The sequence below is a fragment of the Berghia stephanieae genome, chromosome 10 (assembly GCF_034508935.2).
Source record: "Berghia stephanieae isolate SIO BIC M18660-M18661 chromosome 10, UCSD_Bste_1.3, whole genome shotgun sequence".
Taxonomy (NCBI): Eukaryota; Metazoa; Mollusca; class Gastropoda; order Nudibranchia; family Aeolidiidae; genus Berghia; species Berghia stephanieae.
The window spans coordinates 28745309-28773200 of record NC_088369.1 but is presented as its reverse complement, the minus strand read 5'-3'; the positions used below and the strand labels follow the sequence as shown (position 1 = coordinate 28773200).

Here is a 27892-nt window from a genome sequence, read left to right as displayed (position 1 = left end):
CATACATTTGTAAAACAACATATCGTAATAATAAATAATACTAGCTTAGCATAAACATATACCTTAAGTAGCTTTTATTTTCTAAACTTACATTGTTTCCAAAAAAAAAACTTTTTTAATTTCATAAATCTCCAACAACCATGTTTTGTGAGCAATTATTGAAGAAGACAAACATGAAGATAACTTTTATATTATTGATCATAAGAAAATTAAAATAAAAGCTCAAAGCAAATAACTCAGATTGTAGACTTAAGTACAAGTTATTGACAAAAAGGTCAATAACGTCTTTTAAACCAACACATGTTGGTCATTCAAATCTTTCAAAACAAATAAAAATTTATTTTTTTTAAACATTCAATTACTTTCAGCTTCAAATAAAACGTTCCTAATAAAACACAGATGAAAAAAATCTTTACAATAAAAATATTAAGTAAAAGAACTGTTTATCATACTAATCATTTGCAAATAAAAAAATAACTTTGCGAAAGAGCATTCTATATAAAGCTTCACCACTTCAAATAACAACATATCAATTGGAATTGGTCCCAATTTCAAAAAAACAACTGTATAAAAATACCAATCCAAGCAATGGAATATCATCAAATTTTATCGTATAAAAACAAAACAACAGCAATCATAATCATCCAAGTGTCTATAAAGATTTAAAAACATTTCAATTCATTTCAATCTCTAAAAAATAATTGTAAGAAGGTAAAGCTTTAAATAACAATGAAGCAAAACTTTAACGATAGCGCTCAATAAAGTCATTTGTGCATCATAATGTGTGTGTGATCCCTAACTCAAATATCTTTACAATAAGTTGTATTGTAAATGAAGTGAACGTTGGCATGTGACCATTTGCTATTGGTTATTTATGAAATTGGCATGCCCAAATCTACCAATGCACATATTCTATATGCAAGCTATTTATAGTAAGCAGGAAATAAGTGAACAGCATTTTTTTTTTTCACCTATGTAATCAGCCCTACTGCATCTCTCCTGTTTCATTTTTTAAAATGAAATAGCGAATAAAAACAGACCTGAATGGTAAGAATTAAAAAAAAAAGATAAACATAACTATATCAGATTAGAGGCATAAAGATGGGTGGCTTGCAGTTATGCATCACACAATGCTGCTGAGAGCAAACAGGGTAAATTAAACAAACATGAACTGAATAGTACAGCAGAAGGCATGTCCAAAACAATGTGGAGTAGTGATATATAATAGTGCTTACTCCGTTTAATGAGCAAAAAGCCTGACATTATTTATCAAACAGAGATTATACAATGACTGATTTAAGCAAAAATTCCTCAATTGTTTTCAAAATCAAGAAAGAAAAAAAAATGAAAATTTTGTTTTTTAACATCAATCAAATCCATCTAAAAAAAAAAAAAATGATTGATAAATATTTTTTTCAAAAATACATAAATTTAAATATTTAAAAAAAAAAAAAAAACAACCCAAAAAACCACCCTCAGAAGCTGCCAATTTATTTCTGACCTACTTATAATTACCTATTATTCAAACCAGGGCATCAGTGTGACAATATTTATAAAAATCAAAATGCTATTATGAAAGTATTCCCCTTACTTCTTCAAATTAACGTGTAACCCAAACAATAAGTTCATGATATTTTATCAAGCCTATTAAAGCAAAAATTGATAAAGAAGCACACCCATTAACATGGTAAACAATTAGCTGACTAGTTATCAGCTTTAGCTTCTGCTGTAGATTCCTCTTCATTCGCTTTCTCCTCTGACTTAGCAGGTTCCTCTGTTTTTGTCTCTCCGCTTTCTTCTTTCTTCTCATCTTCCTCTTTCTTTTCTGAGGCAGTCACGTCTCCAGAACCTTCTTCAGCTTTCACCTCATCTTTCCCTTCCTCTTTGACTTCACCGTTCTCTGCTGGTTTATTATCTTCACCCTCCTCAGCTTTCTTCTCTCCTCCCTCTTCATCAACTTTAGCTTCTCCATCTGCTGTTGCCCCATCTGCTGGTGTTGCTGCAGCTGCACCACCACTGTTCTTGACTTTCTTTGTCTTTTTCACCAAACCTCTATCAACAAGAACTTGAGCCTCTTCAATTATTGAGTCTTTGACATCTTTGGGGGTGATACCCACGGTTTCTGTCATCTGGTAATAATCACATATTAGTTTTATTAATTATAATAACAATTTTTGTAGCACTTACCATTAGAATATCTAAGTTCTTCACATAAATATAATACACCTTTCTATGCGAAAACGGAGACACACTCACTCGCACTCACTGCCTGGATTGTTTGTTTTTAAGGGTGTTGCGGCACTTGCAACGCATTTAAGTCATTTTAGCACCAGTAAAAAGGAAGTAAATGAGTCCAAACAATTCTACATTTACAATTGAAAGCACTAAAGAAAAAGTAAGACAAAGGGTAATGGTTCAAATGGGGAACAGATGTAGATTCCAAGAACATACTATCAGTGTACTTTGAGATCACCTAAATGTCTCACCCTGACACAAGCACAAGCCCCCATCAAGAGAAACGCATTCAAATGTTTACAAACCATTATCCGTATAAAAAAACAATAACAAAATGCATAACAGAGAGATGATTTACAAGACAAAAAAAATATCATCTCCCAAAAATTAACACTATACATTTGACACCTTCCCTTTCAGCCAAGGACTTCGGAAGGGGAAAGACCATGGGTGAAAGTTAACTGGGATCAATTTGCCTGAAAGACAGATCGGTGAAGCCGGGAGGTTTTTAAGCAAAAAAAAAAAAAAAGGAAAAAAGAAAAGAAAAAAGGATTAAGTCTGCATGATTGAAAAGAAAATTTATATAAAAGCTAACACCAAACCCATAGCAAAATGATTTTCTTCATTTAAACACTCATTCGCAGCAATCTCTAGTGATTACAGTATTACCTGGTGTATGGAGACACCAAGATAAGCCATAACTTTAAATTTGTATAGTAAAAGGCTCAGAAATGGCAATACCAAGGGCTATTACAATTCGAAACACCCCGAAGAAGTGATCAAGAGACCCCAACCATGGTACTTGTTTTGATGTTAGTGTTGGTATAGGTTGTTGTAGTGATAATGCTCTACTGGTCACGGTGATAATGATGATGATGTGGTGTTAGTGTCAATGTTGTGATGGTGGTTGTAGCAGTGGTGACTATTATTACCACTACAACTACTACTACTTTTGGTTCAAATATGGGAAATATCCACCTATGTGATTTGCAAGTTGAATACCCCAAAAATAGTCTTAGTGCATTTTTAAAAAAACCTACAGCGTTCTTACAGCTCCCCGTTTAATAATAATAATAAAAAAATTAGACTCATACAAAATATTTAAGAAAAAAAAATATTAAAAATGTAAACAATCAAATTAAAGTATTTTCAGTTGTATTATAAAGGGAAATAACCCAATTATGTTTACTGGCAATACAGTCCTTGATTGAAGGCTTCATTGTCAAAGATGTTGGTTCTATTTTATTTTCACTTGACAAGTTCAATTTAACAAGTAGAAGCTTAAATGAGATCTGAGACCATTTGAAGTATAAAATAAGCTTATATGCATAATTCAATGTAAATCTTCAAAAGTGGTGTGAAAGGTTATAGTGAAAACCAGTGTTTAATAACCAACTGAAAAGATAAATATAATACAAAATGTGACTATCAGCTGATGTGTAAACAGATCAAATGTATGAAAGAAAAGTGACACACGTTTGTCACCTTTGAAAGAATATTAAATAGTCTAAACATCGGTGCATCAGTATTTCCTAGTATTAAAAGTTAACGTTCCGGTGGTGCAATAATGATAAAGCCAGCAGAAGAGTCAAAATGCCGGAAGGCAATTATTACATTTACAAAAAAATCCGGAATTTCCTGCATATGCCGGCGAACTTTCACCTATGGGAAAGACAAAAAGCAATTGGAAAACAGACATAGGGGTATAGAAGACAATAGTAGGTAACTTCCCTGCCCACTACTGCCTGGAATATAACACATCAGAGTAACTACTTTAAATATGGGATTGAGATTCCTAGTGAAAACTTCCACAACTGGAAGAGAACTACTCTGATGGTATTGTGAATTCCAAACAATGGGGCCAATTTTATAAATTGACCAATTTTTAGCATAGTTCGTGATGTGATTAACAACTTACAATCCTGAGATCTTAGCACTTCAACAGGATGAGTAAGGGTTAATCCTGTCTTTATTATAAGTCAGTGCTGTTCCTTCAAAAACATTAAAACAAAAAAGGCATTTTATATCCTATTGGGGCCAGTGAACGTTTCAGAACATTTCTGCAGCGCTATTGCATTTTGATTTTCCTAACAGTTGCCTAGCCAGACTACAGCATTTAACCGACAACAGCAATTGCATGCAACTCTTTAGATAGGATGCTTGTCTGTTGTAAAGTGCTTTCCACAAGATCTGGCACACCCATCAACCCAATCGCTTCTGGCTGGACTGTGGGGTTAGTAAAAAATCTTGCTTGCACCCAGGCTCAATACCAGTCCCTTTGCACGTGCAGTGAGTGTTCTTGCAAGTGAGCTATCAGACTCCACTTATAAAAATAGATTGATGTAATAAATTCACTGTTTTATCCAGTAAGGTCTGAAACTTTTATCATAAATACCTTTTTGTTGTCGAACTGTCTTGTTTTCCCAACCAAAGGCAAGAGCGACTTAGCATTTTTGTTGAATAAGCTGAGGCCGTACAGGGCAAACTTTGGTAGGCTATAAACTGGAACAGCATATCCTGTATAAATGAAAGAAAAAGACAGAAACAAATTTTGAGTAATTATAATAATGTTTTGTTTTTTTTTTATTTAAAAATTTCTCAAAAAATAACTCATCTTTGTAAAAGTAAGTGCATTCATCTAACACACCATTTTGTTAGTGTGTCATAAATGTGTTATATTTATGGTTTTTTAAAAATTTCAGCCCATTCTACATTTGTAAAAATTTATTTCAGTTCAAAGGGGAGAAATGCAAATCTCTATTCATTGCTATGATAATTGTTTTATTTTTTTGCAATCCAAATAATAAATCCTTTGTATTTGGATCTCTATGCCATTCGCTTCAATAAATTTTCAATGTCACATCCAGAACTGCAAAAATAACCCAGCTTTTAAACAGCACTGCTTTGAAAGTTGACAGTTCATTTCAAATGCATTGTTGGATATAAACTTAATTCTACTATCCTAGATTTGCTGGTGAGGAGTGAGGATGAACTTTCAGAAACAAACTTTTAAAAGAAAATTGCTGCTTTTTTCAAGCCACTGTCTTGCTCATATTTCATGCATGTCCTTGGTATCGTTTAACAGACTTGGAATCATCCAAAATGCTTGATTACCAAAATGATTCATGCAGCTTATACCGTTTGAGCATAATTTGCAAACTGTGAACCAATAACACTCTTGATAGTTGACGCCTATTTATTTTAAAATATTATTTGAATTTGGACTTATTTCTATCATTCTAAACTTAATTGGAGGGGGAAAAGACAGAGGTATTGTACAACTAACTTGGTATCGTTTAAAAAGTGCTTGTTTGCAATTGGATTCAGTAGTCTGATGTCACGCCGCCTGGCAACGGTGGCCATCTTGGTTCTAAACAAAGAAAATCATTACTTTTTATTCTTCAAGCTGGCTAGAACTTTTCATATGTCTCGTGACCAGAATGTGTAAAAGTCAAAACATGATCAAGTTCATGTTTTTTTTTCTTTCCTCTGGATACGCTTTTATGCTCGCCGGAAAATTATTTCATACGGCGTCCGCCATTGTTCCGATAGTTTAGAGCCAGTGTTGCTAAGTTACCATGCGTCATTATGAAGGAAGTGACGTTACGACTATTGAATCCTATTTGCACCTGAATAATGCTTGAGCATAGTTCCAACAAATTGTAAATAAATAACACACCTTTATGAAACAAAAATCAATCAGGACTGGGAGTGTGACAAAGATGATCATGCTGGGAGTCAATGCTATATAAAATTCAATAAGTAAAAATAGATTTCTCCTTGCCCCCCCCCCCCCCCCCCTCCCCCCTTACCTTGTGGTTTGAACTCTGTTGACAAATGATTGGCAATCTGTGTCAAACATTTGCTGGCACCATGGACTAACAGCCTGTTACCTGGTAAGGAAAGAGAATATAGTCATGACAATTATTATTGGGAGGACTCTCCTTTCCAGAGCAAAGGGAATGGTATACATTCTGGGATACACAGAGTTTTTTAATGAGTGGGTTTATTTGGGGGGTTTGTTTCTTTTGTGTGGGGGGGGGGGGGGGGGGGGGGGGGGGGGGGGGGTTCGAACTCAGCAGTAATGGATCTTGGGGGAAGGTGAGCAGTGAGGATGGACGACAGAAACAATAATTAACTCCATTCCTTTAAATTACTTGATCCACAAGAATTTGGGTTGGATGATGAGATTTGTAGACCAGCTGCTAACCTCAATATGAGAATGCAACAGCGATTTTGATGTATGAGATAAAGCACATCGACAGTATAAAAGCTTCCTTTAAGTATGGGAGGAACAGTATAAAAACAACATATATCATTTAAGTGGTTTGATTCTAATGTTTAAAAAAAAAACAAAGGAAGTTTTGGACGAAAAAAAAAATACAATCATACAATGATGAGAATAAACATACAAATAAGCTTATATCAGAAAAGACCAAGTCTTGCAGTGGTGGAGGAAATTCAAATTAACAGTTCGTTAGAGCTAATGCATTAAAAGATATCTGTGATGGATGAAACTGTATGAGACAGACATAGTTAACTATACACTGGTGCACCAATATTTCAACCAAGACTGAAATCTCAAAGCTTTTCAATCCAAAAGTGACTTGGTTAATCAGTCTTTGGTTCACCTAGGATTCTAGCAAGATAAAAAGGACATCTCTTTAAAATATCTTAATTATATAAAACCAGATTATTTAAGAAAAGTAGTTTTTACTAAACTATATGCATCTGAAGAGAAACTGGGTGGGGTTCCTGACCTCCCATAGTGAGCAGGGAGGTACATACTGTGTCTTCTATCCCCCTGTATTTGTTTTTCTATTGCTTTCTGCCTTTGTCTTGGAATGAGATTACTTGCTTTTGTCCTGACCCTGGCCGGGAGTTCTTGGTTGGGAGGGAAACAGTCGAATGTATAGTTATAGTTTTGGGAGAGGATATTTTTTCCCTTGTAAATCATCTCTCTGTATGTACTGTTATTTTTTATTTTTAACATATGATTTGTAAACATTTGAGAGTGTTCCTCTTAGCGGGATCTTGTGCTGGTGTCTGGGTGAGACTTTTAGGTGATCTCAAACTAAGTACAGTGATGGTGTGCTCTTGGAATCTACATCTGTTCCCTATTTGAACAATTTCCCCTGTCTTACTTTTCCTTTAAGTCCTTTTGAATGTACATCTATAATGCTTTTACTATCTAAATTTTCTTCCTTTTAACTGGCGCTGATATGACCTAAATGTGTTGCAAGCACCGTAAAACTCTTAAAAACAAACATAAAAACATCTGAAGAGAAGAAAAACTCAAAATTGTCCCTTCCCCCCAATGTATAAAGCCTACTGATTTAAATGCGACAGGAGGCACATCTTTAGATTACAAGTTAGTAGCAACAAAAGGGACTCTACAACCATCCCATCAATTTATCAGGGGTCTCAACTGAAAACTTTAAAAACCACTGAAAATGTTCGCAATTGACATCCGAATACCAAAATCATTTTTTTAAATGCACATAAATTTATGCAATAATAATTATTAGCATTGTCATATCACCATATCATATCTTACCTGCCACTTCAGTATGTGTCAGTGCCTTAATGTGAGCATTGGCAACATCTCTGACATCAACCAACTCATAATGGACTTTGGCAATAGTCTTCATGCTGCCGTCCATCAGCGATTTCACAATCTGTGAAGGTCATATCAACGCCAGTAAAAATGGGATAGTAAAAAGTTCTAGAATTACAATTAAAGCACCCAAGAAAAGGTAAGACAAAGAGGAATTTGTTCAAATAGGAAACAGATGTGGATTCCAAGAGCACAGTATCAAAGTGCTTAGCTTGAGATCACCTAAAAGTCTCATCCAGACACAAGCACAGGCCCCAACTAAGAGAGATACTCAAATGCTTACAAATCATATATAACATGTAAACAAAACAATACAGTGCATAACAGAGAGATGATTTACAAGGAAATAAATATAATCTCCCAAAACTCTAACTAAACATTTGGCTGTTACCCTCTCAGCCATGGTATCCTGCCAGGACCAGGACAAAACCAAGTAATCTCATTCCAAGACAAAGACAGAAAGCACGTTGGAAAACAGATAGAGGGGGATAGAAGACACAGTAAGTGCCTGCCCACTATGGGAGGTAAGGAACCCCACCCAAAAATTTCTTAGTTTCAATGAGATAGAATTCCAGATGTGAGGAGGCAGAATAGTGAGCTAAGATAATCAGAAGAAACGACATGACAGAAAACAATGTAATTGTTTCAAAGTAAGGATTATGTGCTCGTGAAGTTTCGTTTGTTTAATTAGTCTTAAAGTTTTATTTTGAAGCTTTTGACGTCTGTGAATAGATAAACAAGATATTCCATCGAGAAGAGAGTTAAAATTGTCAGGATGATTTGTTACACATGAGTTGATGAATAGTTTTGTAGTGTCTTTGTCAAAAATATTCCGAATATGGCTATTATTTTTCAAGTGATAGTTTATGGACCAACAAATCTTTGTAATGTGGCAGTCCATAGTTAGAAACCCATCAAAATAATACCCTCAAATGTTTACACCCGGAGATTTGCTACATGCAATTTTTCATGAATATTTTCTTAACATTGGTGTTTCTCTCCATATCATCTATGAAACAAATTGGAAAATTGCCATATTAAAATTGTAACATTCAACATATTTTCTTCAAATTTGAAGCTGTTATAATCTTTTACAGACCACAGATATAGGCTGCCAAGTATTTATTTTAAAATTTGAATAAACTGTGAACCAAAAAAGTTTCTGATGTGGATATTATGTAAACATATCTGGCTAATGCTACTCACATCTTGTTGGACATCCAGGACAGCTGGACCCACCATCTGGGTAGGGTTGATTACAACAAGCTCAATCTTATCAGCATCTAATTGAAGAAGAAAAAATAACCATTTTAAAGCATTGATGAAATTAGTCCAGAAAAAAAGGAAGAGTTTTAAGAAATATGTCATTCCCAGGGGTTTACTGTCTAGATTGGGATTCAAACTCTGGGGATCATCTTATGGTAAAAAACAAACTGGCATCATAACTACTACAGCAACCCCACCCCTCAAAACATGTTTTTTCAAAGGCTTAAAACATGGTGCGCTTCAATTTTGAAAGAAAGCCATAGCATTAAAAATTATAAATTGTTCCCCAACATGCTACTACAAAAATGACAATAAAAATTTGTGCATTTACTCAGAATAAGATGGTGAGACATCTAAAGTCATTAATAAGGCCTCAAAAAATAAAAATGGTCACTTCTAGCAATATGGTAGAAATTTTAGTAGTCTTCATAAAAATACTACTGATGTAAGAAATAGACCTGTAAATGAGCTCTATAAAAATTGACTGAAACTCTTCGACAAACTGAAGATTCAATTATTTTTTTTTAAAATAAGGGCATCATTGGAGGGGAGAGTGATAAATACAATATATCAAAATAGTGGGTGTTATTTCTTACTGGAAGTATGACTGCCATAATTTGATGTAGAAGGAATGCTAAATAAGCATGTCATTCATATAGGTAAAGATGACTTCATCAAAGTCATATTCCTGCCTCTGGAATTTTTTTGACATAGAAAAATAATCACCATTATTATCTTTAACTTCTAGCCATGACCAATTGAATTTATTACTCACGGGACTCACATCTTTATCGATGCTCGACAAGTCTGAATTGCGATCCACGAACAGCTCAGCCATTGTGAGAACATTAGAATAATGTAGCAATGAGCAAACTTGATTTTCAATCAGTAAATGACAGAGAAAAAAAAACTTAAATAAATATGACTTCAGGCCAATACACTGAATTATTACGTAGAAGTGAATTATCAAGAAGAAACTTCGGCAGGCGTAGCGGAAAAATTCAAAGAATCGAAATGAAGGTAAATCGCCACAAAACAGCAAGCTCGCTTGGGCTTGAGCAAAACAATGCCAGAAAAAGTCCTGATTTGCACGGGAATTAATTAGGCTACTTACCATTGTTCCTTATAATCAGGTACTCAATCAGTGAAGAAACGGTCAACCTGTTTGTTTACAACGTGAGGCAATCAAAATGTGCTTGTAGCAATCTATCCTAACTTTCGATTTGAAGATGTCTACATAACGGACTTGCGGCATTCGCAATTTACTTTATCATAGTTTTGAGACTCGAAGGGTAAATGTGGTCAATTTTGGCTTAGATGAAACAGTGAAATTTATCGCTCGGTGGCTCAGTTAAAATTGGCTACAGTTGGGATCACGACGGATTGGAAAGTGAAAAAATAATTTAACGAAGGATGTGTGAAAATACCCAGGGAAGTGTTCAGACACGCCTTTTATAAAAAGCGTCGCTTTGTCTTGGCAATATATACATCGTTAATATAAACGGTCCCCATGAGCTATGCGTAGCGCTGTGGAACACTCCTAATTATTTTACGGTCATTCGACTACGATTTGTGAATTCTTTCTTTTTTTATTTCTTTCTTTCTTTCTTTCCTTTTTTAAATATTTGAATTTGACAAATTGACTGATTCCAGTTAATTGACTGAGAATTTACAGGTCTAAAGAAATAACAAAAATTTGATTAGAAATAATCTTTTTGGTATGGTCTCATTATTTCAGTCATAAATTAAACATTTGTAATCTCTTCAATACATTTTTCTCATATCAACAAGAGAGGTTCAGATCCGTTAAATTGAAATCAGGGGCACCCAACCTTGACCCCAAACTCAATTATGACAGAACTATATTAGCATCACAACAAATTATCCATTACAACATTTTAAGCAAGCTGATTTTCAGTAAACTGTATAAAATATTATGCGCTCTTTAGATTATTAGTGGGTAAAGAGTAATGTTTCCTAAATCATCTATATACGAGGGCTCTTTCAGAAATAACCGAAAAATGCCCATTGCTCAGCAACCAGTGGAGATTTTTTAATTCTGTAAACGACATGATATTCCTTATTTCCTTACGGATATTCCCAGAAATTATGAAGTGCATCATTTTGCACAATGAATTTCTAGACGATTTTAAAGATGGCGGCCCACCTTGAAACTTGGTCAAAGGAGGAAATCAGAGCTGTCATACGTTTTTTGAACGCCAAAAGTCTGAATCCTACCGAAATTCATAAAGAACTTCAGAGTGTATATGGTGAGCATGTTTTTAGCCATACACAAGTCTATCACTGGTGTAATGTGTTTGAAGCCGGCCATTCCGACTTGACAGACAGGGAAGGGAGAGGGCGTTCGATAACTGCGACGTCAGAAGACAATGTGAAGCGAGTTGATGAGCTTATTCGTCAAGACAGGAGGTTGAAACTTCATGAAATCGCAAGCAGTCTTGAAATTTCGGAAACTTCTGCCCATAGAATTGTATTTGATGAACTTGGCTACAGAAAAGTCAGCGCAAGATGGGTTCCTAAGCAATTGACAGACAATCATAAAGAACAAAGATTGGACATCTGCAGGGAACTTTTGAGAAGAAGCAAGAGCTCACGCAGGGTTCACGGGCATACTGCCAACGCCGGCGGAGACTTTCTAGGGTACGATGTGACTTTTTTTGACAGCATAGTCACCGGTGATGAGACGTGGTTGCACCATTGCACCCCAGAAACAAAGCAAGATTCGATGACATGGAAACATCCATCCTCACCTGTCGCGAAGAAATTCAAAGTCATGCGGTCAGCAAAGAAAATAATCGGAACTGTTTTCTGGGACAGTCGTGGTGTTATTCTGTTCGAAACCTTACAACCTGGAGAAACAATCAATGCTGCAAGGTACTGCCAAACTCTTGACAAGCTTAGGGAGGCCATTCGCAGAAAGCGCCCAGGGCAGTTGACCAACAGGGTCATTTTGCAACACGACAACGCTACACCCCACACAGCACGAGTGACGCAAGGTTGGCTAGAGAAATATGGATGGGAGATTTTGCCACACCCACCACACAGTCCAGACCTCGCACCATCTGATTATCACCTCTTTGGGCCACTGAAACGTGAGCTGGCAGGAAAGCGCTTTGATGTCGATGAAGAGCTTGTTGACCATGTGCGGAAATGGCTACAAAACCTTGACGGAAATTTCTTCCGAGAGGGTATCTATTCCATGGTGCGGCGTTGGCAGAAGTGTGTCGACAGACTTGGCTGTTACGTAGAGAAATGAAGGACGAGTCAAGGTAAGAACATGTGCAAGAATTTTGTTGATAGCATAAAAAACGTGGATTTTACAGGCATTTTTCGGTTAATTATGAAAGAGCTCTCGTATATGCTAAAGGGAAGAAGAGGTAGGTATGTCACCTATGGCTTTTTCAGCATATCATTTTTTCAGTGCAACAAGAGCTCAGCTGGTAATTCTGAAGCTTACAATTCAAGTAAGAAATCCAAATAACACAATCTATTGACAATATCAATGGCTTTCATTAACTGATCTAAATAATATTTAAAACTAGACAGAACAGGAAGAACCAAAGTGCGTTCAATTAATTTTTTCCCCTTTTTCAGTTCAATAAAGCAAGATACAGGACAGCTCTTGTACAACGGTCTCTGTTGCAACGGGAGCTCGGCTACACTGGGAAATTTCTAAACCCCCGTTTCACTGCCTACATAATTCATTAAAATCATGCATGGCTATTATAACGGGAAAATATTTATCAGAACACGACTACAACGGGGGTCTGAGTCGCAAGTTTAGTACCCAGTTGAGAAAAACTACATACTCAAGAAGAAAAGAGGCACACATGATACACAAAACTTATAGGGAATGGAGATGAGAGGGGAGTGGGCGAATTGCAGTTATTGTGTGCACTACTGACATTTCTCTGCATGCTTGAGTATCCACGACGTGTAACAAAAGGCGGTGAAAGGCGTGTGACTGACCGATCAACACGTTCGATACACTTAGGCCTTATATGTTGCGCGAAGAGTGAGGGATGTGCGTCTCGTGACTGATTAGGTAACTATGCCCAATGAGAAGTGAGATGGTGAAGAGGTCTCTGTAAAGCCTGAGGCTAGGACTGTGCACTACCTGAATTTTGAAGTGTACTTAATGGCTGTCAGTGGCGCAGTTGGAATGGGTGCAAAGCAGAGGAAAGGAGGAAGGTAGAATTAACCATTACATTGTTCCAACCGGCCTTGTGTACTGAACTAAGTGGAACAGGGAGTGAGGGATGGTGAGTTTGAGGGTTACAGGAATGGAAGTCACAGTCACGTCGTGTGATTTATTTACTTAGGGATTAACTTGAAATGCATTCATTGTATTGTTTTTTTTATTTCCCTTAGTATTGCTTCCCTTCAAATTCCGTATGGATGGATATAACGGGACTCGGCTACAACTAGGATTTTTTGCTGGTCCCACTATCGCCGTTGTATCCAAGTTCCACTGTACAAAATTTAACAACCACTCGCACACATCAAATTGTCATAATAATTTCAACTTACCTGTAAGTTCTTTGACAAAGTCCCAGGCTGCCTTCTCAGCTAGAATGATAGATTTGGTCAATGGATCAGCTGTCTCAGAATCTGCCCAATCAGATTCTGAGAAGACTTTCTCGCTTACAGTTGTGGGGGGAGCTGCAATATAAAGTCAAAGTGGAATTATCATTTTATACTGACACACAAAAGTAATGCACTGTTGTAAATCTATCGCCATATTCTTGATTTTCTTGAGTCTTGGCTTGGAACGATTTCGTCATGGTTGGGAAACGATAAATAATCACGACATTAAAACTAGCTTTTTTCATAACTCAAATTAAGCATTTGAGATGCAAAAGATCAAAACAGGCAAGAGTGATCAGTTGCTATGAACTGAACGAAAAGTTGTCATAAGAATTGAATGGGTATAAAAAGGCCTCAAAAATCTAAGTTTATTCATTCACATTGAACGTAAGTCCTTACATTACGAATGGAATAGTCACCTGCTAGAAACGCTTCAAAGACTACCTTATCCATGTGCATACAGTGTCAGGCCCTAATTCAAGTCAGTGGGGATCACACACGGTATTGAAGGGTGCTGTATCCATACACTGTCTCTCCTTAAATCTTGTGCACTTTTAAAACTGACGTTGATCTTCATTTTTTTAAGTATTTTACTTTCATTTATAATGAATTTGGACTCATCTTGATCCAGAGTGGTTTGTTTTTCAACATTGAAATAGAGCTTGACACTAGAGTTTCAATAAATGTATTGGGTTTTCATAGAAAGAAGCGGTACATTACTTTTGTGTTTCAGTATATCATCATTTATTTTTGTTGCTAGATTACATCTAGCAGACTACATCTTTTGTAGACAAGACAGTGTTCCATTTATTTAGAACAAACTTGATTGTCTCTTTTTTCTACTCTCTCTCTCTCTCTCTCTCTCTCTCTCTCTCTCTCTCTCTCTCTCTCTCTCTCTCTCTCTCTCTCTCTCTCTCTCTCTCTCTCTCTTCTTGAAATAACAATTGGGAAATGCTACAAGATGTTGAAATCATCACTGTAGAATGATGTGCAATGAATCTTACAAAGTAGTTATGAGAGTGTACTTAACTTAAAGAATACAAACACTACATTACTAATGAAAAATAAAAAACAACAAAACAAACAAACAAAATTATAAATCATTAGTTAAACGATGATATTTTTCAATTTGAAAACATCCACTTGCAAGATAGGACATTATTTCATCAATTATTCTCTTACAATCTGATATTATTCTTTTTCAAAAAGAAAATTTCTTACGTTACGTGGCAGGTCTACATTGGTGTGAATTCTCTTATAAAAACAAGAAACATATTAACAAGTTTGCACTTACGAACAATGGCCTTGTAAGAACTTGTAAGGATAACACGGCTGACAGATTTAGCAGCAACACAAGCCTTGAAGACATTGACAACACCATCGACTGCTGGCTGGCCAACACATTCACCTTCTGGGACAACTGGGACTGGAGCAGCTGCCTTGATACCGTGAATCACAAACTGCACTTCTTTCATGGCTCTGGAATAAATGAAAAGATTTAATGTCCTTCTTTACCATTTACGCAATCGTAGTTTCAGAGGGAATGGATCCATCTGACTGAGGGCACAATGCACCAGGTTTTTCTAAGGGGATTCATGGATATTTCAATTAAAAATAAGGCATTTGAGGCATGTTTCTGGGTCTTTATAAACATGTCAATATCATTCCTCTATAGTATGTGACAATCATGCTTCACATTGAGTTCAAGGTGATCATCATTATAATATACAGTATAATAAAGGGGGAAAAAATGTTATTAAGAGGCGATCGTGGTGATAGTGAACATTGATTACGAGCTGGTGGTGATATTAATGTGGTATTATGATGATGATGATGTGATAATGGTGGTGTTGTTAATCGTGATCATGGTGTGGTGTTGCAATAATATCTGTTCAACCACACTGATTGCAAGTAGTAATAAGAATAATATACAAGACATGGGTAATCATTTATAAAATGCTCAATTGCAGTAACATCAGGGACCTACTGAACATCTACACTCCAAGTAGACCCTTCAAATCCAAGAGCGACACAAATCTTTTAATCAAGCCCAAAGTAAACCGTAAAATCGGTGAGCAATCTTTTGAATTCTCAATGCCTTATTTCTAGAATCCCTTTCCATTTCAACTAAGATGGACATAGTCCCTTGATACTTCCAAGGCTAGTGTGAAAAGTAACCTGTTCCCTTTGTAGGTTAGTTATTCATTGTTTATTGTACATATGTATTTTTATGTAAAATTATACTGTCTTTTTATTCTAAGCCATTTATATGAAGCACTTAGAGACGGGGTAAAGTGCTATACAAATTCAATATATTAATAATAATAATAATAATAATAATAATAATAATAATAATAATAATAATAATAATAATAATAATAGATCTTTATTGTCCATAAATATATTAATATTATTATTATTATTTATTCATTCATATCAAGTTTGAATCTTAAAAATTGAGAACACATCTAATTTTTGCCAATATTAGTGTTTGAGAATTGTTTGGAAAAAAAATATATCTAAGTAAGGGTGAAAATGAGATAATAGAAAAACACCATGAACTCACTCTTCCCATGTATCTGCTTTGGCAGGATTAGCCTCCACAACTTCTAGTTTGAATTTGGCCTCCTCTGTGTTAACCTCTTCCAAAAGTTTCTTAACTTTCTCATCATCATCTTGCAGATGACTAACAGTGCCACGTACTTTGTGACCCTCTGCTACGAGCTGCTTGATAATGTGAGATGACACAAAACTGATTGCATCCGTTACAAGGATTTCTGAAAAGGACAAAAATTAAATTATGATTATCAATATCATCTTCAATAAAAAATAGATTGAGTTTAATATCATGATGAACAACTTGCCACCAGCAACACTCATTGTCACTTCAACAAGCTTTGGTTTTAGGATCTCAATATTGTGTGGATGCGACCAAAATAAAAAAACACAATCAAAAATGCTCAACCATGGTGTTAACAGCTAAAAAAAAATTATCCATGAAAAAAAGCTGTTTTAAGGCACTACTCACTCTATGGTTAGAATACTAACAAAAAGGTGAAAATGGATAGGCTTCAGATAGGAATGGTAGAGACGTTTCGGGTTACAAATCCTTTGTCAGTAAAACAATAAACAAAGAAAAGTTGAAAACAAATAATTTATTGTGTTTGTTTTCAACATTCCTTTATTTATTGTTGTGCTGACGAAGGGTTTGTACCTGAAACATCAATATTCTGTACCATTCCCACTGGAAGCCTATCCATTTTCACCTTTTTGTTAGTATTTTTTTAGCATCCAAGGCTTCGGGCAGCCCCCATCGCTCTCTACTCCCTATATGCTTACAATGAGGCAGCAACAAAACTACTAAAAAAACACAAAGTTTCGAGTAAAAAAATGTCAAATCAAAGAACCTAACTTGAAATCACATATTATCACAACAAATGAAAGTGTCATCATTTAATAATATATAATAAAACAAAAATTTAAATAAAATAAGCATTCATTGCACATTTTGTACATTGCATAACAATCCCTACACTCAACTAATGTAATATTTATCTCCCTTCTCCTCACACACACACACACACACACACACACACACACATACACACATACACACACATGGATGCAAAACAGAAAGCACGGATTATGCACATGCACACACACACACACACACACACACCAATAGCACACGCACAAGCTGCATGCATATCCCAACAACAGCACCTAATGCATCCAGTCATCCATCATGGGTTATTGATTTTTTCAACACACCACATTGAATGGTGCATACAGCCTGTGGGCAGACACAAAGCACCCCATGTCTGGCATACAGCCTGACAGACATGCACACTGCAACCTCCTCCTGCAATCACTGTATAGCTATTACACCTTAAGCTATGTCAGCCTGTTTGATCAATTTCTCAATATCGCAAAATACACACAGACACACACACAAAAACACACACACACATCAAAAATGTAGTAAGACTGATCCTGCCAAGAATTTAGAGTATGATTAGTTGGAATTACTAAGCAAGACAGGATGTCATAAAACATTAAAGAAATGATTGAGATAAATTGCTGAAGGCCCATCAACATAAAATACAGAGAAAACCCCCCATTAAAAATTTAACTGTTGTTTTGACTTGGATGCTTCATTCTACTCTAGCTCTGGTTCATTACCAATTTGGCAGTGGGGCGTAATACTGAACAGCTCTTGACTCTTAAATGTTTCATAATGAAACATAAATGGAACGGGACTTCACATCCAATAATCTCCCAGACAGAACTTTGAAAATAAAAGGCATAAAGAAGACATACTAGGCTTCCTCTGACCATATTACCAATTGTATTTCCATCTGTGATACTTGGTAGGACTTTTAGCAAAAACATTTCTTGTTCACTTGTGATCAATATATCAAAACCTACAATGAATGTCAATTATGGTAACGGTTCCTGTAATGAAGATAGTGATGTGTTTGTGGAGATGATTATGCTGTGGTAGGATTAGCATTGGTCTCAATTCAAAATTTTGAAAAAGGAGGAACTTTAGGTGCACCGACTGAACAGTTGTTATAACAAATCTCACCCAAAAGCTTAAACAAATGGAAACCCTATATGTTTACACTGTTTACATAAACTTTGAAAAAAAGTGTAAAATAAAAAGGCACTTTACCAAATTATTACAAAACACCAGAGGTTGAGAAGGGAGGGTAAGGGTAAATGGATAGGGGATGGGAGTAGTAGGCTACAACAGATTTATTGTTGCTTAATTTTAGGCTTTTACTTTTATTGATATTTTATCAACTTTACTTATTTCTATGCATTCCTAAACTTTCCATATTCTGGAAATGTTTAAAAGTAAAAAGAGGTAGGGGGAGGTTTATTAGGAGGCACTCCCCCCATCAACTCTTTTAGCAGAGATAACGGGGATAGCGGTTTTCGCTATATCGCGGATAATTGAGACATGACTAGTAGTCGTAGAAGATTATGATTATGATGATCAAATAATTTCTTTTAACGAATTTGAATATCTCTATATTATAGTTTACTTTCTTGAATGGTCAATAGGCTTCAGAATGCTTGTTTTCCTCCCCAGCAGTCACAAAGAAATTAATTTCCATTTCATACATCCTTATTAGACTAGCACTCTTCCCATTATCTGTCACTGCCCATAGTATCGTAAGGTACTTCTCATTCACATTCGAGTCAAGTGGGGAATAACTAATAAGAGATAAAGTTGGAGAGGAGAGAAGAGCGAAACTTCACTGGTGAAGGAAATATTCTACCTAATTTTCATTACCAAAGATTCGTATTTGAAACATTGTATGTTCCATTAAGTTGTGTCTACATGAGTGGCTATTAATCTTAATCATGCCATGATGTTTTACTTCTATCCTTAGAGTTAAGAGTTAGAATAATGCTGATTATCACAGACCAGACTCTGACAGACACCCTTTCAAAAATTTGATTTACTCTCATACAATTCAGAGAATGGGAAAACTTTTGTAATGCACATAGAAACATGAAAGAAAAAAAATAAATTATATAAATATATATAAAAAATGAAGCCCCCCCCCCCCCCAAAAAAAAAAAAAAAAGAACTTGCTCCGAAATATAACAAATAATCAGAGGCAAAAAAAAAAATATAATAATAATAAATAATTAAACATTAAACCTGTACACGAGCCCTAAAAACTGACTGAATGTTTTGATAAACAGAAGACATGAGTTATAAATCAATTTAGGTCAGTATCAGAGAGCAAAGTGAATAAAAGACAGTGTGATTAGAATGGCAAGTATTAATACTTGCTGGAGGTGCAATGATGTAGAAGGAATGCCATATAAGCATTTAGTCCCTTGTGTATTTTAATGTGTGCATTGATTAACTATTGATTGTAATTGTATTGATTTTTTTTTCATAGCGCCCTGAGCACCTTTGAGTGGAAGTTTGTGCTTTATAAATGCTTCATTATTATTATTATTATTATTATTATTATTATTATTATTATTATTATTATTATTATTATTATTATTATTATTATTAAGCAAGTCATTTATATAAGTAAAGATGACTTCATCAAAAGCAAAGTTAAAAAAAAAAATTAAAAAAAAAAAAGAAATCATCTACTGATGAGCAATAGGCGTTCCAAAAAAGAAGATAATTATCACAAAGCACTCCATAAAGCCTTGTAGCTGTACTTTAACTGTTGACAATAATATAAACAGTAACTAATTCTGGCTTCTGGATATTTTTTTTTTGACATTGTCAGAAAAATAATCATCTCTAACTCCATAAACAATTGAATTTTTTTTCTTACATTTCCATCTTTATCGGTTTTCAAAAAGCCAGAATTATGAATTACCATCCACAAACATCTCAGGCATTGTGAGAACAAAAAAATATGTCAAAATCAAATCCCAATCATCATTTAAACCAAAAAAAAATAAATTATAATAATTATTGAAATATAAATGATTTTTAAGTTTCTTATCAAGATATGAATAATTATGATTGATAAAATTCAGTGCATGCAGTAAAATCCAAAGAGAAGAAATGACTGGATTGTAACGAACATTGAATTGAACAGCATGGATGCTGGTGTAAATCGACGGCAGAAAACTGATTTGCAGGGGAATTAAATTAATACCGTACCACTATTTTTCATTTAGGCAAGCAAAATAGTGAAAAACTGAAGTTAACTACACTACTAGTTTCTTTATGATGTGAATCAATCAAATAGTGGCAACAAGTATCAACAATCCTAAGTTTTGATTTAGAACTTCTCTAGAAAGTATTTCCAGCAGTTCACAATATGACTTTTTCATGAATTACTTTTCCACAATTACAAAGTAGCCAAAATTAACTTAGAGACTCAACTCATCAGCCAGCACTGGCTACCTCTATGAACATGCAACAGGTTTGGAAAGCGAAAAAATAATTTCACAAAAATTGTGTGAAAATATACACAGATGTGTTCAGACATTGAAAGGTTAAAAATACACCACTTAAATTTAGTCACTAAAAACTATCCATTAATATAAACGACCTATGTGCTATGCATAGCTGTGGAACATACCTTCTTGTTCTTAAAAACCTTGTAGTGTATAGATTCATCTGTGTTCATGGCATTTATTTTCTCTCTGCTTTAAAAAATCTTTTTTAAATTTTTACTTCGACAAATCGGCTATTTCAGTCAACTGGCAGTGATTTTACAGGTCTAAAATATAGCATCTCTCAGAAACCGAACAAATGATAAGATTTTTTTTAAAAAGCAAATAAATTCTTGTTTAGCAACCCCCACTATGAAAAAAAGAGAAGGAAAAAGAAAATCGTGTTTTAAAACAAACACATCATCAGACCTCCTCTCCCCCAAATAAAAGAAAAATTAAATTTTAAAAATAATAAAAATAATACAGACAACCTTTCATTTTATAATACCCCTCAGATGTAAAACAGAGAGAATCAGGGGAAAAGTCTAAATGAGAAACACAACAATTAATCAGAAATTTGCAAAAATTCTTACTCACACACAGAACAAATAATTTATTTTAAAAGTGGTGGATTCAAAATAGACAAGTGCATAAAGCTTACACAGTGTAGATAAAATTCAGCACTCACTCATAATTATCTGCTCCCACACATTACTTCCACAAAAACAAACACATACATACACAAACAAGTACACAAACAAATTGTTAACAGTTTGAGATGATTACATCAATCTACAATAAGGTATTTATCAAAAAGTAAAGACTAATGTGTCAAACACAGATAATCTTACACGTTTGGGAGGGAAATCCAGGTTAGAAGGGCCAAATTTAGAGAAGGCTCTGTCCCCATATGACTTCAAAAATGCTTCATTTTGGCAATTCTTAATTCAAAATTCATCAATTTGATTTTTTAAAAACAGTTTTATACCATCTGATATAAATGAAAACAGGTCAACAGATTTTTAACTTACTGTAGAGGAACATACAGATTTATCTTCATTTAGTTAGGACTCGGTTGAACCTCATCCATGTTTTGATTAGATGAACAGCAATTTTCTATTTTGTTTACTAATAATGAACGATCCAAAGAAAAAACAAAAAACAAATTGACCTTTATCAAGCAACTAAAATGAAATGCTTTAGTTTTCATTATATTATTTTATTTTTTTCAGTCCAGTAAAGTTATGTGGCCATCTTGGTTAGATGCCAGCTGTGCTGTGTTAAACCAAACAAAATAAAAGACCATAATTGTAGGTGCAAAATTTATCTTGTTTAAATTAAGCAATTATCTATGGAGACCAAAATCTTTGTCCATTTCTGGCCATTTTAGCTAGGGAGACCAAGATTTTGGCTTCCCGGGATAAAACCGCATTTTCGTTTATGAAATTGTTTCTTTCTGTTCAAGGGGAGAGTTTTGTTTTGTTGTTTTTTGTTTTTTTTTTCTATCTATTTTTTGTTTGTTTCCTCGCTAGTCTTGTTTTTTTGCTGTTTTTTTTTAAAAAAAGCTTTGTAATCATATTATTATTGTGCCCCCCCCCCCCCCCCCCCCCAGTTTCATCCCCCTGACATCCACCAAAGCCCTCAGAAAATTCTCATTTGATCCCAGAACTACCACAATTTGGAACAATTTACCATGGGAAGTTACATCTGCACCCATTTTAGATTTATTTACAGAGCTTCTAGATCACTGCTGAATTTTCACCTTAATCAGTGCTGATGGTGACAAAAAGTGAAAAAGTAGAAAAATGTTGAACGATTGCCTTTAAGCCCCATTTTTACTGCACTAAGCCCCACTTTTAGAGCAATTGAGATGATAGACTATCATTGATACTCTAGCTAAATTCTGGAGAGTGGGAAACTGCAGCTGTGTGTTCCGCCACACATCAACTCTCTCATTGCTAGCACATGTTTCGAGAAAATGTAACTTTTAAAAAGAGGAAATTCCTCCTCTGGACTCCAAAATCGCGGATTTCTGCGGATCCGAGGAAAACCATGATCAGCACTGCTTAATTAATGTTACTGTTTATGTTAAAATCTTCATGAGTGAAAGTGGACATTAAAGGAAGATTCAGAAGAGAGAAAAAACAGAAGAGAGATTGCAAGTAATCAGCCGTCAAACACAAAAGTCATCTTTTTTTTTTTGTCTTTTAGTTTTCATTTTTTTGTTCATCAATTTTCTCTTGGTTTCAATAAGTCGTTTACTTTTCTGGGGGAGGGGGAGAGGCAGGGTATTATTATTACAAAGCCTTTTTAAAAAACCAAGGAAAAAAAAAAAAGAACAAGAACACCACAAAACCAAACAAGTAATAAATAAATAGAAGAAAAAAAACTCGCCTCTTCAGCATAAAGAAACAGTTCCATAAACGAAAATACAGTTTTACATTGGGAAGCCAAAATCTTGGTCTCCCTAGCCTCTCTTAAATTAATCCTACCAAAGTGTATACTGCTTGTATTTGTAATACAGGGGAGTGACAGACACATATGGCATTTCACCCTTTTCCCGAAAGTACCCAGAAATTGCCAATATCAATAATCAATAGCATTTATCCAAATCTTTTGGCCTATTTGACTCGTTTACATCTAGCGTTTTCTGAGTGGCTGTCGTTATTGCCAGACATGTCTGCCAATAATGAAAAAATTTTATTGCCAGACACCGGTCTGGCAATAATGAAAAGGCCAGGCTTTTGCTTATTGCAACAATGAAAAGTCCAAGTTTTTTATTATTGCCAGACACGATTGATCACGTTGGCAGAAAGATTTTTATGAAAAATGCCAAACTAAGCGTGAAAAATTTCAAATAATCTGAAAAAATGCCAGTGGTAATTTGTGTCCCAAATCAGTTAATATCAAGTGGTAATTTGTGTCCCAAATCAGTTAATATCAAGTGATATTTAACACAAGATGAAAGAAAATAGTGATCAAATGCAAAATCTAGCTTTTAAAAAAAAGCAAATGGATAATTAAATAAGTTTTTGACACTTTGAACTGAAAACGTCAAACTGGCAATTCCACCTTTTTGTCAACCAGCAAGAAATTTGTTAATCAGCAAATCATTTCATAGTCCACCAACCATTAAAAATTGGGGGGGGGGGGGGGGGGGAGGGTTACATTACAGTCTACAGAGAAGAAGAATGTAGTTTTATTTATTTATTTAGGTGTAAACTGAGTTACCAGGGGATTCTTGTCAACGTAGTGCGAGTCTATTTGTTTTCTCCTTGTTTCTTTGGCCTTGTTCTGTTTCTGAGCATGAATTTCTTTTTTTTTTCTTTTTTCTATCCGATCATTTGATCACCCTCTGAATTTTTTTGTTAATTTTGTTAATGACAATTTGCAATATTCTATAGAAAGGAACCAAAAGAGAGAGAGAGAAAAAGATTTAAATGGCTAAAAAGGGGGTGGGGTGGATGAGACAATTAATTTGCAACGCTCTGTGAAAAGAAGACCAAAAAAAAAGTGGCGGAACCACGATTTCAACACACAGACTCAATTCTGACAAGCCTTCTATTTCTACTAAGGTAGACGGCTTAACCATTCGGCCATGACACCCACATGAATGTCAAAGCATATTGTGTAGCCTACTATATGGTAGCCTACTATATAGTAACCTACTATCCATCATCATCAACAGATTTATTGTTCAGGCCTGTAAATGGTTGGTGAAAAAATTATCGGAACTTTTTGAACACGCGAAAATAGACACAACAGGACAAAAATATGGACACAACACAGATATGACACATCAATTGACTAGTCAAATCATGTCACTTTCCCCTACTTATTTATAATGAGGTCCTTATTTTATGGTACCAAAAAAAAAATCCCAATTATTTGAGGGCCCAGGTCTGAGTTAGTTGTCAAATGAAAGGAAGAGAACAATTCCTACCCTTTTGAAGGATGTGTATCTCGTGCTTGACACGGGAAGCTACGTATCTTCGCTCCTGTTTGTGTCAAACGTTTACGCTGATTCTTTCGTTTATTTGGATTAATTCTTATAGAAGAAAAAGAAGAAGAAAAAGAAGAAGAAGAAGAAGAAGAAGAAGAAGAAGAAGATGACGAAGAAGAAGAAGAAGATGACGAAGAAGAAGAAGAAGAAGAAGAAGATGACGAAGAAGAAGAAGAAGAAGAAGAAGAAGAAGAAGAAGAAGAAGAAGAAGAAGAAGAAGAAGAAGAAGAAGAAGAAGAAGAGGAGGAGGAGGTGGTGCAGTCGTGTGAGAGTTTTCGAAGAAGAATATATATTTCAAAGAAAAATAATTATTTCGCATTATTTTTTTTCCGTCTCACATCCGGACGGAACCAATAAAATATAGAGAAAAAGGAGAACCGGAGATATGCATGTGTGTCGGTAGCAAAATAGAGAGAAACCTTCCGGTCCGGTTCGACACACTTCTGTGTGTGCATTATTTACTGACTAGGTGTGTGTGTGAAGACGATGCACGAACTTCGCGACCCTCTCTAACTGACTGTGGCACAGTAGCCAGGCAGTGAATACATCCATGTCTAGCTGAGTGTGTAGGTGGCATGATAATATTATAGCTAACTGATAGACGACAAATAAAAAGTTTTTTTGTTTTGTTTTTTTTAAAGTCGGAATTTGAAACGGAATAAAACCTAATTTTTTCGAGGAACGAAATAAAAGTCTTTTATTTTCTTTTTTATTGGTTCTGTTCTTTGAAGTTACGAATTTTATTTTAACTACTATTTTTTTTTTTTTTAATATTAGAACTAATAGAGCAATATCGTACTGTCGGAAATCTGACAATAGATGGAAGATTTACAGGCCTGATTGTTGCTTACTTTTAGGCTTTTACTTTTATTTATATTTTATCAACTATACTTATTTCTATGCATTCCTAAACTTTCCATATTCTGGAAATGTTTAAAAGTAAAAAGAGCAGAGTTTCAGAAAAGGTGTCTGTAGTAGTATAATTATAATCGTTCATCGTTATTGCCAGTGTCTGGCAATTAATCACAGCGTTTCTGAGTAAAACCAACCTGCAAAGGTCTGGGAATAAAAAAAATCTGTAATTCAGACCAGTAGGCCTATGTGAATAATAACGAAAGTCTAAGATTTAGGAGTCTTTGACATTGACATGATGGATGGAGTGTGAGTGTGAATAATTCTGAATATGCGTCTTGAGTCTGAGTGAGTCATCACACTACACGGAACTGAACTCGCGCTGATGACTCAAAATCAAAATATTTACTTAGACTATCAGATAGAACTAGAACTGAATGAAACGGACAGCCTTCTATAATCACGATATACAAATAGAAATTGAGTTAAATAGTCAATTCTCATTCAATCATTTGTTACTGTCAGTGTCAGTGTCAGCTGTCTCGTCCTTTTTATCACCATTCCAGACTAATGCCGGAAGCAAGGAATGGGAAGATGCGGAAAGATGAGAAAAATAAGATGCGAATGATCGCTATCTTTTCTTCTGTTTAAAAACAAACACAATCATGAGACACAAATATAATCGTTAACCAATAATAATAGAGAAACATGAAACTACTTTTACTTACGAGTTGCCATTATGAGAAGATGAAGTGAATTAATGAGGAAATAAGATGCTGCCGGTGCTTTGGCCTGATTTTGCTCCGCTGCTACGCGAACGTGAAATTAAGGAGTGGGTACTAAATCTTTTTACATGGATATTCGATACCAAATTTAAGTATTTGATTTGGTCAATTGAACTAAATGTTGAAAATTTATTAAATTACTGACACTTTGTGATAATGAACTCAAAGGGCTGGGTTCATGATTGATAATCATGTTTCTTAGGCAACGTTTCAAACAATGCGTTAAAACTTGTTAAATCAGTTTGTCCTCCATAAAAAAGAGAGTCGTCCCCCACTTTAATGATTCCAGTCATCGGAGATCACACGGTATCCAAATTGTCGTCCTTTAACAAAATAACGGTAGGACAGGAAATAAAAGATGGTGTTAATGATGATGATGATGATGATGATGGTGAAGATAATAATAGTAATGATAATAATCATTTTTAAAAATAAATACAAAATAAAATAATAATAATAATAATAATAATAATAATAATAATAATAATAATAATAATAATAATAATAATAATAATAATAATAATAATAATAATAATAATAATAATACATTCCAAGCCGATTTATTGGGACGGTCGGTTCCCTGCACATCGTCCCAATTAAACGGCGGTCATGAAATCGAGCAGATTATTAGACTGACCGTAGTCCCCTCTGCATTTATCCAGACTTGTGACTTGCAATACAGCTTCTCTAATGAAAGATAGTTGCACTCAACTTTTTTTTCCTGTTTTTGTTCAGTTTCTCTTTTGTTTTTGTTTTGTTTTTCTTCATGTTTTAAAGCCATAGTAATCAGGGAGACTTGTTTGACATCTATGTAGGTTTACTTCAGCGGCCACTTGACTGCTAATCTGAACCACAGACTTTGTCAGAGGGGTCAGAGTTCTTTCTTTGACAGACCATCCAACAGCTTCACAATTTCACGTTTTTCTGATGAAGTTATTGGTTGGGTGTCCTCTTCATCACCATTTTCGTGCTCTTCGATTTTTCTGGGTTTTTGGGGGGGGGGGGTTGTTGTTGTTGTTTGTTTTTTGTTTTTGTTTTTTGCCCTGTGCTTGTTCAATTAACTCTTTGTCGGTGAAGGCACCAGAGAACTGTAGATTGTTATCGTTATCCACTTGTGAAATCAGCTCATCTTCAGTCATCTGAGTTGAAAGCAGAACGTCGTGAAACATGTTTCTTTCGTGGTCACTCAGGGAAAATTTAGCTTCAGTGTAGCAGTTTACAGCTGTCCGTTGTTGAACTTTCTGCCATGCATCGTGACCCATGACCAGGAACGTGAAGATGGCAGTCGATAACACTGACAAGGAACTACAGGTATGTAAAATCTATTGTTCACATCCCTGTGTTGACGATGACGAACGGTTCGACCACACACCTGATTGGCTGTCGGATTGAACACGAACAGGCTATACAGGTAAATTCTATTGTTCACACCTCTAATTTGCACTTTATGAACCATCGTTTTAAATGATTGAAGACAACGAAAAAGCTCTTTTATGTGAGCAATCACTGTCAGATTTCGTCCCCATTAAGCAGTTGGGAATAGGAAAGGGTATGACTATCAATTGATCCGTTCTCTTTGCACCTGAAGTGAGT

General features: G+C 35.0%; 1 protein-coding gene across 1 annotated transcript; it reads right to left on the bottom strand.

The window, feature by feature from the left end:
- Positions 1-655: 655 nt before the first annotated feature.
- Positions 656-26619, bottom strand: LOC144980935 (uncharacterized). The gene is made up of 9 exons (XM_078928903.1): positions 26243-26619; positions 16293-16503; positions 15021-15205; positions 13670-13801; positions 9059-9135; positions 7793-7913; positions 6048-6128; positions 4631-4752; positions 656-2129 (listed from the first exon to the last, which is right to left on the bottom strand). Exons 1-9 carry the CDS (start codon positions 26250-26252, stop codon positions 1704-1706), a joined length of 1365 nt encoding a protein of 454 aa, XP_078785029.1. The 5' UTR covers positions 26253-26619; the 3' UTR covers positions 656-1703.
- Between the last annotated feature and the right edge of the window lie 1273 nt (positions 26620-27892).

What these genes read in the sequence shown, in the direction of transcription:
- LOC144980935 (XM_078928903.1), bottom strand. An exon ending in TCCTGGATGTCCAACAAGAT is followed by an intron (nt 7,914 to 9,058) that starts GTGAGTAGCATT and finishes TGACCTTCACAG; the next exon opens with ATTGTGAAATCGCTGATGGA. An exon ending in AACAGAGTTCAAACCACAAG is followed by an intron (nt 4,753 to 6,047) that starts GTAAGGGGGGAG and finishes TCATTTATACAG; the next exon opens with GATATGCTGTTCCAGTTTAT.